We start from the raw sequence: 16,762 nt of genomic DNA, 5'->3' as shown, positions 1-16,762 counted from the left end.
CGGCGCCCCTTTCCTTCACGCCGCGCAGGGGCGCGGCTGCCAGGCGCAGCGGTGCGCCCAGTACGCCCCCGCCTCCCGCAGTGCGTCCCAGCGCGGCTGCAGTGCAGCGGCATGGTCGGCAGTGTACGTGGCGGGCACGAACCGCGCGCCCGGCGACCAGGCCTCGTCCTGTGTGGAGGTCTCCGGCGGCTGGCGCAGGCGGGCATGCACCTCGGCCACCTCCTCCCAAAACTGTTTGGAGGGTTAGATTTCAAGGGATGTGATGTGATGGGGTTGTTCCCTGGGCGACGACTGGCCCCGGGCGAGGCAGGGTGCGGGCTGCAGGCTGCTACAGGTGGAAGGCTGTGCCCTGCTCGCCGCGCGGCGAGCGCCACCTGTGAGCGCAGGCAGGCGCCCATGCACGCCCACCCCAGTCGAACCCTAGCACACACGCTCACAAACACCCACCTTGCGCGCCTCCTGCTCCAGCGCGATGGCCTCGCGCAGCTGCAGCGCGGCCTCCGCGGCGGCCTCGCGCTTGCGCTGCAGCGTGCGGGCCGCCGCCATCGCCTCCCGCTCCTTGGCCAGCACTTTCTGCGCAGGGGGGGAGAATGACGCGATGACCTGGGACGCATCGCATGCCGCGCCTCAGTCTGCAAACCACCGCGCCACGGGCCCCGCCGGGCGGCTCAGCGGGCGCCCTTGCGATGAGAGCAGGGTGGACTTTCTGCCTCCCCAGGACTCAGACTCCTCCCCCCCAACAAGCCACCCACCGCGTTCACGCCCGCGCCCCGCCCCTTCTTCCCCGGCTTCAATGAACTCAGCGGGTTGCGCAGGGGGGCGGGCAGGCCCTCGCCGCCGGGCGTGCGCGGGCTGCCGGAGGCCGCCGCGGTCGCCGGCCGGAGCAGGCACCCCTTGTGCGCCAAGGGGGTCCCACAGTTGCCTCGCTTCTGCCGCACGCACACCTCGCAGCGGCTCAAGCTCTGCGGTGGGGGCCAGCCAGGGGCTCGGGGATCTTTGGTGTGGCGAGGACTGGGCCCTGACGCGGGCCAGGCCCGCAGGGTGGGGGAGCACACGGCGAACGAGCGTATGGCGACCAAGCGCACGACTGCAGGCCACTCAGCCCCCTGTCAACCGTCTGTTTCCCTCGCAACCACCTCGCCACCCTGCACGACGCCCAGCACCCCCCCACACACAAATACAAAAACCTCAACCCACCTGCGCGCGTCCCTTGCCCCGGCCCCGATGCCCGGGTGCGCCCGGCTTGACCCCGGACAGGTCCAGGCTGGAAGTCAGGCTGCCGGTGCGGAGCGAGTCGGTATGGGCGGGCGGCGGCGCGGGTGGTCCGTCGGCCTCGATGGGCGCCGCCGTCGTGGCGTCCGCCGCGCCAAAGGCCGACCAGGGCCCCGCCTCCGAGCCGGAGTGGGGCGAGGGGACGGTGGGCGAGCCCAGCGCCGGGGCTTCTTGCCCCTGCGCCGTCGGCCCCGGGGCAGGCGCCCAGGCACCCAGCCCCTCGGCCGCCCAGGCCGCCACGACGGCGGGCTGGTCAGGCCCGGCGCTGGCGGCGCGCAGGTCGCGCAGCACCTCGGCCGTGGACTTGTACTCCACCGTGCCCCAGCCGTTGCGCTGGCCTGGGGCGAGGCGGTCGCGGATGGCGGCCAGGCCGGCGCTGGCCGGGGCGCGCTCCAGCGCCGCCTCCACCACCGTCAGGCAGCGCTGCAGCGGGTGCCCCGCCCGCGACCCGGCCGACTTGCCCGGCGCCGCGCGGCGGGCGGGCGGGGGCCGGGGCGCGGCGCGCCGCCCGCTGCGCCCGCTGGGCTCGATGCCCCCGCCGGGCCTGGCGGGCCCGGCCCACCACCCGCCACATACGTCGCCATGCTGTGCGGCAGGCCCGTGCGCGCCCAGGCCTGGGCGAAGGCAGCCTCCAGCGCGCCCGCCAGGCGGACGATGTCGGAGGCAGGGTCGTTGTAGGTGCGGCAGGCGGTCCAGACGCGGGCCACCGCGGCCGCGACCTCTGAGGGGGAGCTGAAGCCGCCGCAGGCCAGCCGCGCCGCGATGCTCCCCAGGTCGGCCGGCTCCTGTTCGTGGCGGGGAGTGTTGATGGTGGGTGGTGATGGTTAGATTCGAGTGGTGGGGGGAGCGAGCCACGGCATCAGCGCAAGGGTGGTGAGAGCATCGTGAAGTGAAGTCAGACAGGTGCTTGATGGCTTGCGCCAAGGGGAGCACGAGTGGGGACCTGGCCTCCAGGTCGAGGGCGATGACCGTGTTACGACAGGCACATGCCGACCACCCTCCCTCTACAGGGAGTGTACCTGCAAACCCACCCTGTAATGCAACACAAGAATCCACCCCATACTCCAACCCCAAAACCCAGCCCCAAACACACACACACACACACCTTGACGAGAAGGTGGTAGTCAGGGTACTGCACGGTGTCCACCGGGTGATTAAAGTGCTGCTGCGCGGCGGGCTGCTGCATGGTGTCATGCAGCACCTGGGTGGGCAGGATGGGGGCAGGATTGGCAGGGTGTTCTGGGCCCCCCGCATGCTGTGCACGGGAGGTGGCTTGCAGCGCAAGCCATACTACATCACACTCGATCTCTCCACCACATCTGTAGAACCTCACCTGGGTCACCAGGGCAGTGACGGCAGGGTCCATGGTGCGCCCGGCCACCTGAAGAGTCACCGAGGGCCCGACTTGCGGGCGACACCCGGCCCGACAGGGTCAGGAATTGGCTACAACCATGCAATTAAAGCGTAAAATCGTTAGCACTGGCAGCTTTCGAGCGTGGGCTCGCTGGTCCTACGAGTTGGGGCACACCGGCTGGGGGAGCAGATGGAGGGCTGATGGCGGAGCTGGCTGCGCGCAGTGGCCGTGCTTGAGCCTTTGTGCATGCTATTGAGTACTTCAAAGCAATCGGCGGTGGTGCTCAGGGGCACATGCCGCTTCTGCCCCGCATCGGCAGTCTACTGGAAGATCGCTTCTCGGAGGGGCACTTCCCAAAATCGCGCGCGCGAAGGAAAGATCCGACCCCCGTCAAGGACCGAAACGCGGTGACCGAATGTCAAACGAGGCCATGGTGTGCGAGACTGTGGAACAACCTTATCTTTATTCCTGAACCCCAGTGTGAATTTCGGTCACCCCAAAGGCATGCTGACATGGATCGTCTGGCACTGCTTCCCGGCTGCCCCTCCCCTGGGGAACCCACCCCCATAGCACTGCACAGCTCCGGCGTGATCGCCTGTGGACTGGGAGCCAGCGTGGCCGCGTATGACGTGAGTGGGGACCAGACATGTGATTGGTGGGAAGTACAGCGACCGATGGAGTGCCGAGCCGGCAAATTTGACGATTCTTCCTTGGCCCAAAAAATGATACTCCACAGCCTCAACAGCTGACCCTAGCATCCTGCCTCTCCCTGCCGGGAGCATCCGACCCGGTCTACTCCCTAGCTTGGTGAGTTCGATGCCATCGTGTACCGTGAGGTGTGTGCCAGTATGGAGCCAGTCGAGACTGCAGTGGCGCGCTGATGGCATACAATCACACCCTTCCCCTTGGATTCACCGGAAACAGGCACCCAGACCTACCCGACCCAGATAGCTTCCTGCCGCCCCTTCTCCTCGCGTCAGGCAACCGGGATGGGAGGGTGTGCGTCTGGGACGCAGGCACAGGCTCCCACCTGGCGTCCTGGAAAGCCACGCTGGCCCGGGGCAGGGTCAAGCCCGAGGCCAGGGATGACGAGGCAGGTCTCGCTGTCGTGGGACTCGCCTGGGTCACGGCGAGGCCGCGTGTCCTGGCCATCCTCCTGGCTTCTGGCAGCTTCACCGTGTGGGACACCCGAGGTCGGTCATGGTGAAGGAGGGGCAGGGTGGGGATTGTGTGAAAGATGGGAAGTGAGGAGGGGGGCTGTTGAGTCACTTGTTTATATATTTGCTTTATAGAGGGCAAACGGCAGCATTGCCATGCCGGCAAGGCGATCCGCAATCCCATAGCCTGCATGGCGTGCATGGTGAGCTGTCACATGGTCATCCGCATGGCCCCCTGGCCTGCCGCAGACGGGAGCGTGAAAGTGCAGAAGCAGCTTCAAGCCGGCTGCCTCGGCATGACCGTTGACCCTTGTGATCGACGTCGGCTGTGTGTCTGGGCAGCCAGCGGATCGTTTACCGTACTTTCTGTCACCGGCTCCCAGGAGGTGGGGAGTGGGGAGGGGGGGTGGGGGGCGGCGGTGTCATGAGGGAAGCACGGCTTGGGCTGCAGGGGACATGCCTATACATATGACTCCTTCACGACAGGATGCGGTTTGTAAACATGGCAATCCAGGCATGGCTATAGCCCCACTCTGCCGCCCTTGCCCTCACCACCCAGGTCCAGCAGAAGCAGTTTCAGGCTGCGCTGGCGGCGGGCCAGTCCATGCACTGCTCCTTCTCGGGCTATCCTGACCTCCTCTTCCTCCTCATGGCCCGGGAGGTGAGCGGATCATAGAGTAGAGCGGAATGTGGGAAGCATGATGACCAGGAATATGGACAACTTGCCCCTCACAGAGGAGATGCAGGATGCAAGCGATACTGTGGGTTGTCCTGTTGGTTTCACCTGCTCCATTTGGTGCCTCTTTTGTTCCTTGACCCCCTCAAACCCCACTCCCCACCTTCCCCCCCCCCTCCCGCCCATTCCTCTGCACCTCGTTCCTCCTATCTCCCCCCCCCCGCAGATTCTGGTGTTTGATGTCGAGTACGGGCAGCCGGCGGCCTCCACCCAGCTGCCCCCCGGCATGCGCTCCCCGCTCGTGGCCCTGCTTTCCTCCTACGGCCATGGCGACGCGGGGCCGGACCTCCTCCGCCCCGGCGGCATCGACGTGCTGACCTGTCGCCACGCGGACGGCGGCCTGAGCACCTGGCGGCGGCGCCCGGGCCTCCTCACCTACGCCTGCCTGGGGACCCACCCCACGGGCGCCGCCCAGAAGGCGGGCCCGGCGCTGCTCAGCCACGCGTCGGGGCTGTGGGGCGGCCTCGAGGAAGGCGAGGCGGTCTCCGGGCCGCGGCTCGCACTGCAGGTGGCCGCCGTGGCCCAGGACGGCAGCCTGTGGCAGTGGCAGCAGGCGCTGGTGCTGGGACCGGGGTCAAGTTGCTCGGTGCCCCTGCGCTTCCTTGGTGCGATTTTGTCGTGCGGGGAGAGGCGGGGGTTGGCCGCTGTGCTCGCAGCCCAGCCTGGATCGGGGCTATCTTCTTCGACCTGCCGTCAATGCTGTCTGGGGCTGTGCTCGCTTGACAGGGACCAAGGATAGTCAGGGGTTGCTGGGCCCCGGCCCAGCATGGAGCCCGTCTTGTCCCGCATGGGCGCTCCACACGCTCATGTTGCTGACACCTGGCCGTAGGGGTGCGAAACTGGCACCGGACTCCTCTCGTGACTCTGTATCCTTCCCCACACACTGTGCAGGCACAGCTGCCGGATTGTCCGGCAAAATTGCCGCGCTGGCTGCCTGCCCGGCCCACGTGGGGCTGCCTGGCATGCCGCAGGCCACCTCCCTGTTGGCCGTTGCCTCGGTCACGGGAGACGTCACCCTGGTGAGCATGAGGTCTGCTGGAAGTGATGAGAATGGGGTCTGGAGATGGGGCTTGATTGTGATGTGCAGAGCTGTGGGCTATGGCTTTTTTCAGGGGTTGCTTGATCAAATCCTTTTCCTGAGGATGCTGTCTCAGTGAAGAGGAGGCAAAACCCCCTCCCGCCACTGTCTTGGTACGGCCGCATACCCAACACCACCTTCCTCACATCACCTCGTACGCTGCAGGTGGCGACCCGCCTGGGCATTGGGACCGCCTCGCCCCTGGCCCTGGAGCCCGTCGCACAGCTCAGCGTGCACAGCGCGCCCATCTCCTGCCTGCTCTGGCTGGGTCCGGGGCCCCGCTTCATCAGCTCCTCCACCATGCCGCTGGACCGCGGAGGGGTGACTAATCGACTCGTTATCACAGGTGGGACAAGAGTCTGGTGGGGACGTTGAGGCACATGGAGGAATCAAGGAGTGGGGGAGGTGGCTTCGTGGGCATCGAGCTTGCACTGATGCTGTTGTGGGTGGGGTGGATGGCTCAGCATTGCAAGCAGGCGGCTTAGACTGGAGCGACTTGCAATGCAGTGAAGTAGGCATGACACAGGCATCTACCCCGACACGTGGTCCCACCCGCCCCTCTCCATTCCTACATCAAATCCACCCACCCTCCCTCGCCCAACGCACCCTGCGTCGCCCATGCCGTGACTGCAGACATCCGGAATAGGCAGAGCATCAGCATTCGCACCGGGGTCACAGACCCGAGCGCCTTACTAGGCCTGCGAGCCTCTGCTGCTGGGACCTACCTCCTGGTCATCCTTCGGTGAGTGGGACCTGGCATGCTGGTATGCTTGCCAAGAGGCAACAAATGGAATCAAGACTTTGACTGGGAGCTAATGCCCGGCTGCTCTCCACACTGCATGATCATGTCGGTGCGCCTCACCCCATGCGCTCCTGCAGAGGCGTGCCATCCGAGATCTGGAGAGTTTCTGAGGATGCGCAGCCCGTGCGAGTGCGCCAGATAGACCTGCCCTTTGCAGCTGGTGGGAAGGGGCAAGGAAAGGCCGTTGATGGGGTTGAATGGTCTTCACGGGTGTGAAGCAGACTAGGTTGCTGTTTCTTCTTCTGCACGCAACCTCATGCTCGACCATCTACCCTCTCATCCCCTCCCCTCTCCCTTGCATCTGCCTTCCTTCCCCTCAGTGGCTTGGGCAGGGAACTGGGAAGGCAAGGCTCCATCACATGTGCTGGCCCCGTCACCCCGTTCCGACTCGGTCATTTCAAGGTATGCAGTGGTTCCAAGAGGCACTTGAGCAGGCAGGACAGCCGACAGCCTTGATAAAGACCTCCCAGACGTGCCAATGATCCATGAACAACCCCCTTACCTCACAGGCGCGATGGTCAGGCGCCAGGGGCAGAGGCAAGCAGCACCATGACACCAGAGGGAATGCACGGCGAGGAGCACCTGGCGTTTGCGCTCACGGACGGCAGAGTGGGCATGCTCAGCGTGCGGGGGCGGCGCATCCAGGATCTAAGGCCCTGTGCCCCCCATCACCTCGAGCTGGAAGAAGGAGGTGGGATTGGAAGGGGGGGCCGATTGGCGTGGTGGACAGTGAGAACGAGGGTGGTAGCTGCAGATGTGGAATGTATACATGACGATCATGCCATGAGGTTGGAGGCCCAAGCCAGGGTGAAGTTTGCTGTCATGGATTCAATCCGACAGGTGGCATCCAGGATACCCCTCCTCGTGCAGATGTGACAGAAGCATTTGTTCGCCCATGACACACATGCCTGAACCTTTCTTGACTTGACTTTTGCCAGTGCAATTGCCTTGCTATCGCAATTCCCCCCCCCCCCCACCCCCCACTCAATGCCACCTCTACTCTCCCACAGAGTTTGCTGCCACGGCCATAGCATGCTGGCACCACTTCATCTTCCTTGGAGATGCCGAGGGGAGCGTGGTGCGGTGGGACACCCAGAACGGTCGGTGAGCGACGGTTGCAGTGATGGTCAAGGGCCCATTCTCGTGTGAGGCATGCATTGCAGCATCATTGACGGATGCAGGGCTGGCTGCTTTGGAGTGAAGGGTCCTTGAGATATGCGACGGTTGAATAAGTTACCAAGCGTGTTGTGCCGTTGCCATACACTTCAAATTGCCACTGTGAGGGTGGGTCCCTTAAGGCACCCAGTTTCCGCCGCACAGGTGCGTCACGCTGTCTGTCGCCCGGGGACGAAAGGTCATGGCAATCACGATTGGCCCGCCCCCCAGCGCCCGGCTCCATCCCGAGGCGTCCATGGGTGAGGTGGCAGGGGGCAGACCTGCACGGAGCCTGCGCCTCCTTTCTTTTCCGATGGTGGGTCCACAGGCTCCATCTCCCCAATCCCCGCACCCTCACAGTGGTTGCCCGGCTGGCGGTGCTGGTGTCCGGCGGGGCGGTCGCCATCCTGGATCTGGACAGCGGCGGCGAGCTCCGGTCCGCGCTGAGCACGCTGAGCGCCATGGCGCCGGGCGGCCCAGGCGCTGACCGGGCGGGGGAAGTGGCCTGGCTAGCCCTGCCGGAGCCCCTGGGTGGGTGGGGCGGGTCGGGCTGGGGTGAAGAAGATCGTGACACAGGACTTGTCCATACAGCCGGTCGGGAAGGAAGGGTTTGCCCTGCTGTCAGTCCTGGCGAGTCAGCATGGCCCCTAGATCACCGAGACCGAGATGGTGAACAACCTCCCCGCCCCCTACTTCCCCCCGCCTCCCCCTTCTCTCCAGGAGCTGGGAGCCTGCTGGTGGCGAGCGGGGTCCAGGGCTCGTCCCTCTTCCTGCTGGATGCCGTGCCGCGTGCCGCCACCCAGCTGGCGCCGGCCCGCGCCGCTCAGGTGGGTGAGGGGTTTTCAGCTGTTGGTGGGAGGAGGGGAGGGGTGTTCCGTGAGATTGTCAGGCATGCCAAGCCCCCGGGGTGGGGCCCTGGCGAGATCGGGTCCTCAACATGTATTGTGCCACCCGCGCTCCACCACTTTCTTAAACGTGCAGGTGCGGGCGGCGATCGGGGGTGGCCTACCGCGGCCCCCGCCCTGCGCCGCGCCGGCCTTCCTCGCCGCCCTGCTCTCCGACCTGCTGGAGGCCTGGACACTGGCGGCCGGGGAGTGGTGGCGCGGCGGCCAGGAGGCGGCCCTGCTGAGCACGCTGGGCCCCGAGGCCACCCGCCGCCTGGCCGCCTGGCACGCCGGCGAGGGGGAGGGGGCGGCCGGCGGGCCCGTGGCGGCGGTCGCCGCGGCCATCGCCGCAGCGCGCGGGCTGCCGCAGCCCCTGTCTGCCGGCGAGCGGGCCGCGCTGCGGGGCGCGGAGGGGGATCCGCGCCCCCGGCCCGCCGGCCGCCGCGCCGCCCTGGCGCGCATGTATGGCCGGGCGGGCGCCGCCGCCTTCTGGCACGTGGTCTGCCAGCTGGCGGGCGGCGAGGGTGCGGGGGTGGGTTGGGCGGGCGAGGGGATGGGCGCGGGGGTGGCGGGGGCAGGCGAGGGGACGGCGCCCGGGGTCCCGCCCCGTGCCGCCGCCGACGAGAAGCAGGCCTCGAACTCGGGGGCGCCGCTGGACCGGTGGTCCCACGTCTCGGCCACGAGCAGGACCGCCCCGTCAGAGACCCCTCTCCCTGCATCGGCCCTGCTGAGACCCTGGTCGCGCGCCAAGGAAGCCCAGGCCGCACGGGAGCGCGCCGGTTTCCACGAGCAAATGCCGCGCGGCGTGTTCGAGGCGGACGAGGGCCTGCAGGAGCGGCGGGTGCTGGAGTACCTGGCCCTGGGCGACCTGCAGGCGGCGGTCGGCTTCCTGCTGGCCAGCCCGCCGGACCGCAGCGCGCGCTACTACCGCGACGCGCTGTGCACGCTGGCCATGGCCTTTGCCGTGGGCGACGACGCCGGCACGCGCGAGCGGGGCGGCGCGGGGGCCGGCGACGGGGGGCCCCCGGAGGGGACGCCGGGGTCGACCGCCCCCGCGCCCGCCGCCCGCCCGCCGGTGGCCCGCCTGCTTTTCGCCCAGGCGGCAAAGGTGGTGGCCGCCAACGCCGCCTCGGTGGGCGACTCGCTGCTGGGCGTGCCGCTGCTCTGCGCCACGGGCCAGCCCCGCGACGCGGTGGACATCTTGCAGGACGCCGGCGCCTGGCGCCTGGCGGCGGGCCTGGCGGCGCGGGAGCTGGCCGCCGCCGACCTGCTGGAGGTGGCGGAGGCCGGCGCACACCAATCGGCAGCGCGCGAGGGCCGGGCCTGGGAGGCGGCGGCCGCGCTGGCGGCGGCGGGGGACGGCCTGGGCGCCGGGCGCATGCTCGAGGCGCTGGGGCAGCGGGGTTTGGTGGCGGAGGTCGCTGGGCTGCTGGGAGGGTAGGCGCGGCGGCTGGCTGATAGTAGCAGACCTGGTGCAAATGGGGTCATCGTCGCTGTGTGCGCACGAATGGAGTGCGTCATGCACGCGTGCGAGCAGGGACGTCGACGGCGGCGGCCTGGTGTCGGCAGCACACACCATGCATGCCACCCATCACCCCGTCCGACTGACCCTCGGCCTCCCCCCCTTGATGAGAAGCCTCGCCCAGGGGGAGCCACCTCCCTTTGTGCCTTCCCGTCCCATTCTGGGGTCCAACACAGTGACCACCAGGCACAGCAGACTTGCATGCATGGCACGGCGGAAGAGATTTCACACGAGCGACAGCAGTTCATTCAGAGGGCAAAATTTGTGGATCTGGTTGCAAAACTATTCTTGCGGGCTCTGGCCCGCCCATTCCTCTGCCAGAATGGCAAAGGCCTGTAGCACAGTCGGGTCCTGTTTGAACACCCTCAGCGCTGCCGGTTGTAGCGAGAGATGTAGCGATGCGTCCTCTCGCCGATGGTCATCTCGGAGTGCTGCTCCAGCGTGTCGCCATACCCCGTCAGCCTGAAGTGATCCGAGCAGGTGCCACCCATGGGATCATCCCATTTGACACTGAGGAAAGGGGAGGTGGAGGTGGAAGTGTGACACCTGGCCCCACCTTTCAGAAGTAATCAGGCGGAAGTAGCTGCACAGGAGCGCGTTCAGACGCGTCCCGCTCCTGTGAGAACTGAGATTGATACATCATGGTGAGATCATGAGAGGAGCAGGAACAGGGCCCCACACCATGGCCCAACCACCTCGGCTCCAAGACACAAACTCACTAGACGGTTGGCCCTTGATCGGTCCGCTTCACGTAGGCAGTGTGCTTTCCCCTGCGCTTGTCACGGCGTGGATGGTTGACTGGCTCCCCGGACCAGGGGTACCGCTCCCTGACGTCCAGGATGCCGCCTGCCTTCATGGTCACTTCAAAGGCCTCCTCATCGTCCTTCAGCTGCAAGCGCGGATGCAGGAAGAATTGGTTGCCTAATCTGGGATGCATAATTTATCACGCGAAAGCGGGGTCCATCGCGTGGGCGACAGAATAACTTCAGGCTGTCATTGCAACCACACACGCAAGGGTCTCACCTCCATCCGGGAGATGATCTTGACGGCCGTGCGCAGCACCCAGGACAGGGCCGCCATCTCGCACACTGTGTCCATGCTGTCGCTGTTGGCTTTGTCCTTCACCCACATTCCCGTCAAGCCGCGGGCGGAGGCCATCCTTCGCCTCTGCGCGTCTTGGACGATGGCGTCGAGATTCTGCACGTCCGCTCTGAGAGGAATAAGCCCGGTGCGAAGTTTGTGAGCCGAGCTGCGAGGAAGATGGAAGTTCAGGGAGGCAGGCACGATGCAGTGGACTGGGTAGATGCCGAAGGGCATTCCAGGCCGCGCTAGTTCCGGATGGCGATGCCTGGCGGGACACTTCTTGGGGAACTAGACCCGGTGTGATGAGAGTACTTCAAAGCAGCCGCGACTGGATGGTCCAATTCGAATGGATAGATCACCACCAAGATATTTCTTTGGAGCTATTTGCGGGTACTGGCCATGTAATTGCAGCTGTTACATGGCCGCAGGGTATCGGAGGGTCGTGCCCAATGCCACGCAAGCAGGCGCATGGAAGAGAGGAGGGAGCTCGGGGCCATCGGCACACCTGGGTGAGCCTCAGTGTTTGGTCAGGGCACCTCGAGGGCATTGTCGTCCCTTCAATGCGGGAGTCTCAAGCCCCCAGCCTGAGATGCCCCTCGCGCCCCCCTCGGCAGATCACTCCCTGGTTGACTTGAGGGGTGATCGCCGGCGGAGCCTCCCCATGCCCTGACGCCGGCCATCGACCATGAAGTCTTCTATCAGCCCGACCAAGGCGTTCCTGGGGCGCCTCGGCCGGGGTTGGCGGATTGGTGGCCCCGGCACCCCCCCTGAGCCGGGTCCGGGCTCCCCTCCCGCCCAGGACTCTCCCCCCCCCGCCGCTGGCAAGTCGGCCAGCCTGGAAGCCCTGAGCCCCGCGTACCAGACGGAAGGCTCCGACCCGCTGGACGAGGAGCTGTGCGCTCTGCCCCTGGCCTTTGGCCCCGCCGACCTGGAGACCCTGGCCGAGGCCCGCACCGGCGTACTGGAGGCGGTCAGCGAGAAGCTGTCGGCCCACGTGCTGGCCAACTACGACCGCTTCGTGGGCGGGGTGGAGGGCGTGACGCGCGTGGAGGTGGACGTGCAGGCCGCCTACTCTGCGGCGCGCATGGCGCGCGAGCGGCTGGCCCTGGCGCTGGCGGCCCTGGGCGCCACCATCCGCATCGCGGAGGACACGAGGAGGAAAGGGAGCCTGGCCGCGCTGCTGCAGACCGCGGGGCGGCTGCAGCAGGTCGCCGGCCTGCTGGCCGCCGTCAGGTGACCTTGTATTGGTTTTTCCTATTTTGGGGTGGGGGGAGGGTGATGTTCCTCTGATCGGTGATCGCCGCCGGATGTGCCTTGCAGGCGATGTGGTTGATGCAGTTGTGGGACACACAGGGCAGTGATTGGAGCCCCAGTGCCCATGTCTCTGCATGCTCCGCTGCCCTCGGCTGTCTTGTAAGCCGCCAGACGGGGCCCTTGGCGTGGAGCCCATCCCTCAGCGTACCGTCCGTTCCACGCTTTCCACAGGGACTGCCAGGAGGAGGGCGAGTACGCGGCCGCGCTGGCAACCTGCGGCCGCGCGGCGGTCGCGCTGGGGCGGTGCCGGCGCGCGTCGCCGTCGCGCGCGCGCTGGAGGCCTCCCTGAACGCGGCGTACGAGGAGACGCTGGCGCGCATGTCCGGCGCGCTAGCCTCGGTCTGCCTCGACTTCCGCCCCGGCACCTACGCGCGCGTGCTGGAGGGGTACCTGTACCTGAGCGCGGGAGACGGCGGCGGCGCTGACGCTGCGGAGGCGGGCGCCGACGGCGATTCCAGCAGCGATCTGCGAGGTGCTCTGAGCGACGGCTCCGGCGGAGACGGGAGCACCCCTGGCCCCCGGCCCTCCTCCGCTCCCGGGCCTGGCGGCGGAGGTGCAGTCCGCGCTGCTGGCGGCGGTGGGCAGCGTCAGCGCGCGCGTTGTTCGTGGCGTGCTGCTCACGCGCTCCGGCTGCGAGGCGCGCGCGCGCTCCGCGGGCGGGCTCCAGGACCTTGTCCGCCTCCTGCCCAGCGACCTGTTTCGCACCGCCCTGGCGCGCCTGCTCCAGGTGTTGTTTGACGTGCTGGCCAGCCACCAGGCCATGGTCGCATGGCACGCAGCGGCGCTGCAGGCGCAGGAGGCGCTGGAGGCGGGGCGGGGAGAGGTTGTGGAGACGGCGGGGCCTGCGACGGCCGCCTGTGGGGCAGCAGAGACGGCGGGGGTGTTGAAGGGGGCGATGGTGGGGACCCAGAGTCCGACCCAGGGCGAGCCGGCTAGGGCCAGCGCCGCCGTGCACCACCGACAGACACCACCCCGACCGCCGCGTGGCGGGCGCCGCAGTCCCGAAAACAAAGCGCGGTTCAGCGTCGCGGGCCCGGCGACGCTGGCGCTCCGTCGCGGCAGCTCGGCGCGGGAGGAAACCGAGGCCCGGGCACGCGACGAGGCGGAACGGTGTGCCGTCCTGCACGCCGTGCACGCTGGGCTGGTGGCGGGGCGGGGGCTGGTGTGGGACGAGGTGGCGCGCCACGTGGCCACGCTGCTGTCCAGTCCCGCCGCCTTTGAGGGCGAGCACTTCCTGCAGGTGCTGTGTTTTTGTAGGGCTGGGGGGAAGAGCGGGGGAAGGGACAAGGGCCTGGTGAAGGGGAGGCTCCAGGGTTGGAGGAATGATATTTGGAGTATGGACAGGAGAGACTGGGTGGAAAGATCGGAGGGTCTGGAACAGGTTGCCCATGGATGCCTGCTCACATGCCCATGCTCCCTCCCGCCACCTTTTTCAGTTGCTCTGTCCGCTGCTTCCTTCACCATCCTGCCTGCCACATGCAACCGCACCCCACGCAACTCCTGATGTCCCTGGTCCACCATCCTGCCATTCCTCCTCCAACCCCCTCCCAAACACACACTCACACGAGCGCAGGTGATGGACTGGATGCAGCGCTTCGTGGCGGCAGGCGAGGCGTTCAGCGGGGTGGAAAGCCCCGCGCTGCGCTCCATGCTGCAGCGTCAATCCGGCAACTTCTTCGCCGCCTTCCACGCCAGCAACCTGGAGGCGCTGAGCAGCATGCTGGAGAAGGAGAGCTGGACGCCGTTGCCCGTGGAGCTGCCGGGCCTGCTGAGTGCGCTGGCCCCCCTGCAGCTGGATGGGGCGGGTGGCGTGAGGGGCGGCGGCGAGGGCAGCGGCGAGGAAGGGGCCGCTGGCGATGCCGACGATGTCGGCACCCGCGGCGCGCCCGGCCCCCGCCCCCCATCCGGCACGTCCTTCCAGGCCCTGGTTGCGGCGGGCAACCCGTGGCGGCGGCGGGGCGGCGGCGCCCCCTCGCCGCGCAAGGCAGGGCGGGGCGGGGCGGGGTTGACCCTGGGCTTCGGCGGCGACGCCAGCCTGCTGACCGCGGGGCTGGACGTGGACGAGCGGGGCCACCCGCGCCCGGGGTCGAACGACCCCGCCCAGCCTGCAGAGGACAGCGACGACGACGACGATGCGGGCGCGGGCGCCCCCGCCGCCGAGGAGGAGGAGGAGGACCTGCACGGCGACTTCATCGACGAGGACAGCCAGAGCGTGCGGCGCGGGCCCGGGCCCGGGTCTGCTGGCGGCGGAAGCCGCGGCGCGGCCGCCGTGACCAACACCTCCTGGCGGACGATGAAGTGGATGCGGGACTATGCGCGACTCATGTGGTGTGTGGTGGAGGCCCAGGGAGGGTCCATGGAAGGCTGATCTGGAGGGTCCTGCCTGTGAAGGATGGGAGGTTTGGGGTGTAGGGGGGGCATAGGAGAAGACACAGGGGCGGCGTGTCCAGGTCTGGGCGGCTCAGGCCAGGAGCGATGGATTCCAGTGCCTGGTCAAGACTGTGCTGATAGGAAGGCGCTGCAGAGCTTGGCCGACATCCATTGAGATTGCGGCACGCCGCTGCCTGGGAGAGTGCCGACCGTAAAGACGTGCCCCATGGTCTCCTACCCCCCAAGCTCCTCTCCCCGCTGCAGCACGCTGCGCGCATCTGGGCCGGCCATCTTCCAGGGCCTGACAGAGCTCTACGACCTCTACCTCTTGCACATCATGGCCTGCTTCGACGCCCCCGGCCTTGCCAGGCTGGCGGCGGGTGAGGAGGAGCATGGCGCCGCGCCAAGCAGGGGCCACTCTCACGGCGCAGCCGGCGCCTCTCACGCTCATGTTCCCCCCGGCGCGCCGGGCGGCATGCCGCCCGGCGGCCCCCCGCTGCCGCCGCGGCTGGAGCGGACGCTGCGCCGCATCCTGGCCCGCGGCGTCGGGCGCAACCCCGCGCTCGCCGCCGTGCCCGGCTCGGCACTGGCCGCGGCGCTCGGGCCGGGGCCTCGCTCCAATGGCGGCGGCGGCGCGGGGCTGGGCGCCGCTTCCCAGGCCGCCGTCGGCGAGGCCGGGCCCGGCCCGCACGCCGCGCTCACCGCCTCGGGCAACATGTACGGCCTGGTGGCGCGCAGCGCGGCCTGCGAGTCTCTGTGCGAGGTGGCGGCGCGCCTGGCGGCGGCACGTGGCCCGCTGGCCTCGCTACTCTCCCCCGGCGACAGCGCCGCGCTGGACGCCTTCTTCGGCGAGGGCCTGGCGGCTGCGGGGGACGCGCTGCGCCACGTCAGCGACGCCGGGGTCCGCCTGCTCCTTTCCCTGGGCTGGCTGGCCGAGGCGGTGGCGGGAACCAACTACGCGCTGGCCGAGCCGCCCACGCGCCACCAGCCCTGGGTGGACCAGCTGCTGCGCCAGCTGGGCGTGTTTGCCGACCGTGTCGCACACGTGAGTCACATGGTGCCAAGTGGTTGCCGTGTCGATGCTTTTTATGGGGGGCGAGGTGGGGCGCGAGGAGCTGTGTGTGGGCTTGCGAGGGCTCTCTGCACGGGCCCACGCATCTGCTGCCGGCTCACGAGCGCACCGCATCTTCATCGCCGCCCACCCTCCTCCCTGCACCCCCTGCGCCCCTCCACAGCCTGCCCCCTCTCATCGGCCCCTGCCCTCCCCTCCTCACACCCACGCATCCAAACACACCACACAGGCGAGCGGTCTGTCCCAGGCCGGCGCGGCGCGCGCCTGGGCCGGCGCGGCGGCGCACGTGGAGGCCTGCGTGCTGGACAGCGTGGCGCGCGTGCGCAGCTGCAGCCTGGAGGGCCGGGCGGCCATGACCCTGGATGTGCAGGGGGTGGCACACGGCCTGCGGCGCCTGGCCCCCCTGCCCGTGGGCGCCCAGGCGGGGTTGGCCCGGGCCGACGCGTACGTAAAGGCCTTCTACATCCCGGTGGGGGAGCTGACGCAGTGGGCGCTGGCGCACCCCGAGTACACGCGGGAGCAGGTGGGTGGAGGACTTAGGGTGGTGGTGGAAGGGTCTCGACAGCTGCTCTGGCAAAGGGGGGGGGCGGTCAAATCATGCGAGTGGCGCCGCGAAACCCCTGGTGTTGATGTGCACGCAGGTCCCCTGCAGAGTGCTTCCCTCAGCCTCCTGTTTGATCGCCAGAGGCACGCTCATAGTCCCCCCCCCCATCTGCTCCGGCAGATCCTGGCGCTGACCGCCTGCATCGCGGACAGCAGCGGGCTGCGGCGCAAGGAGCGCGCAGCGCTGCTCGCGCAGATGGAGGCTGCGCTGCACGACCCCGGCAGGCAGGGACCTTGAGGTACCCAGCTCCCTACCTTGTTGCGCAGTGCAGGCGCAAGCTTCCCTGCTTCCTTCTACATACAGACATGGTGGCAAGGGGAGTGCAGCCTGAGTGTCATTGTCACAAAGTGCCCGACCAT

The 16,762-nt window shown here is 68.1% G+C and overlaps 5 protein-coding genes across 5 annotated transcripts; 3 read left to right on the top strand and 2 right to left on the bottom strand.

Annotated features, from left to right (window-relative positions):
- Positions 1 to 15: 15 nt before the first annotated feature.
- Positions 16 to 2,638, bottom strand: F751_5759 (Transcription factor GTE11; the record flags this gene model as incomplete). The annotated part of the gene is made up of 6 exons (XM_011404072.1): positions 16 to 231; positions 448 to 573; positions 1,198 to 1,728; positions 1,845 to 2,057; positions 2,378 to 2,473; positions 2,606 to 2,638. The coding sequence occupies 6 exons, from the start codon at positions 2,636 to 2,638 to the stop codon at positions 16 to 18; spliced, it is 1,215 nt and encodes a 404-aa protein (XP_011402374.1).
- Positions 2,639 to 10,325: 7,687 nt separating this feature from the next.
- F751_5758 (hypothetical protein) lies at positions 10,326 to 11,277 on the bottom strand (the record flags this gene model as incomplete). Its single annotated transcript, XM_011404071.1, has 3 exons — positions 10,326 to 10,470; positions 10,680 to 10,849; positions 10,984 to 11,277. The coding sequence occupies 3 exons, from the start codon at positions 11,275 to 11,277 to the stop codon at positions 10,326 to 10,328; spliced, it is 609 nt and encodes a 202-aa protein (XP_011402373.1).
- Positions 11,278 to 11,728: 451 nt separating this feature from the next.
- Positions 11,729 to 12,280, top strand: F751_5757 (hypothetical protein; the record flags this gene model as incomplete). Its single annotated transcript, XM_011404070.1, has 1 exon — positions 11,729 to 12,280. One exon carries the CDS (start codon positions 11,729 to 11,731, stop codon positions 12,278 to 12,280), a length of 552 nt encoding a protein of 183 aa, XP_011402372.1.
- Positions 12,281 to 12,675: 395 nt separating this feature from the next.
- Positions 12,676 to 15,032, top strand: F751_5756 (Coiled-coil domain-containing protein 132; the record flags this gene model as incomplete). Its single annotated transcript, XM_011404069.1, has 4 exons — positions 12,676 to 12,732; positions 12,857 to 13,597; positions 13,931 to 14,129; positions 14,992 to 15,032. The coding sequence occupies 4 exons, from the start codon at positions 12,676 to 12,678 to the stop codon at positions 15,030 to 15,032; spliced, it is 1,038 nt and encodes a 345-aa protein (XP_011402371.1).
- A 410-nt stretch (positions 15,033 to 15,442) lies between these two features.
- Positions 15,443 to 16,640, top strand: F751_5755 (Coiled-coil domain-containing protein 132; the record flags this gene model as incomplete). Its single annotated transcript, XM_011404068.1, has 3 exons — positions 15,443 to 15,772; positions 16,092 to 16,322; positions 16,524 to 16,640. The coding sequence occupies 3 exons, from the start codon at positions 15,443 to 15,445 to the stop codon at positions 16,638 to 16,640; spliced, it is 678 nt and encodes a 225-aa protein (XP_011402370.1).
- Positions 16,641 to 16,762: the final 122 nt, after the last annotated feature.

Source organism: Auxenochlorella protothecoides (assembly GCF_000733215.1).
Source record: "Auxenochlorella protothecoides strain 0710 unplaced genomic scaffold scaffold7, whole genome shotgun sequence".
Taxonomy (NCBI): Eukaryota; Viridiplantae; Chlorophyta; class Trebouxiophyceae; order Chlorellales; family Chlorellaceae; genus Auxenochlorella; species Auxenochlorella protothecoides.
Note: the sequence above shows the minus strand (reverse complement) of the source record. Positions and strands in the feature narration are given on the sequence as shown.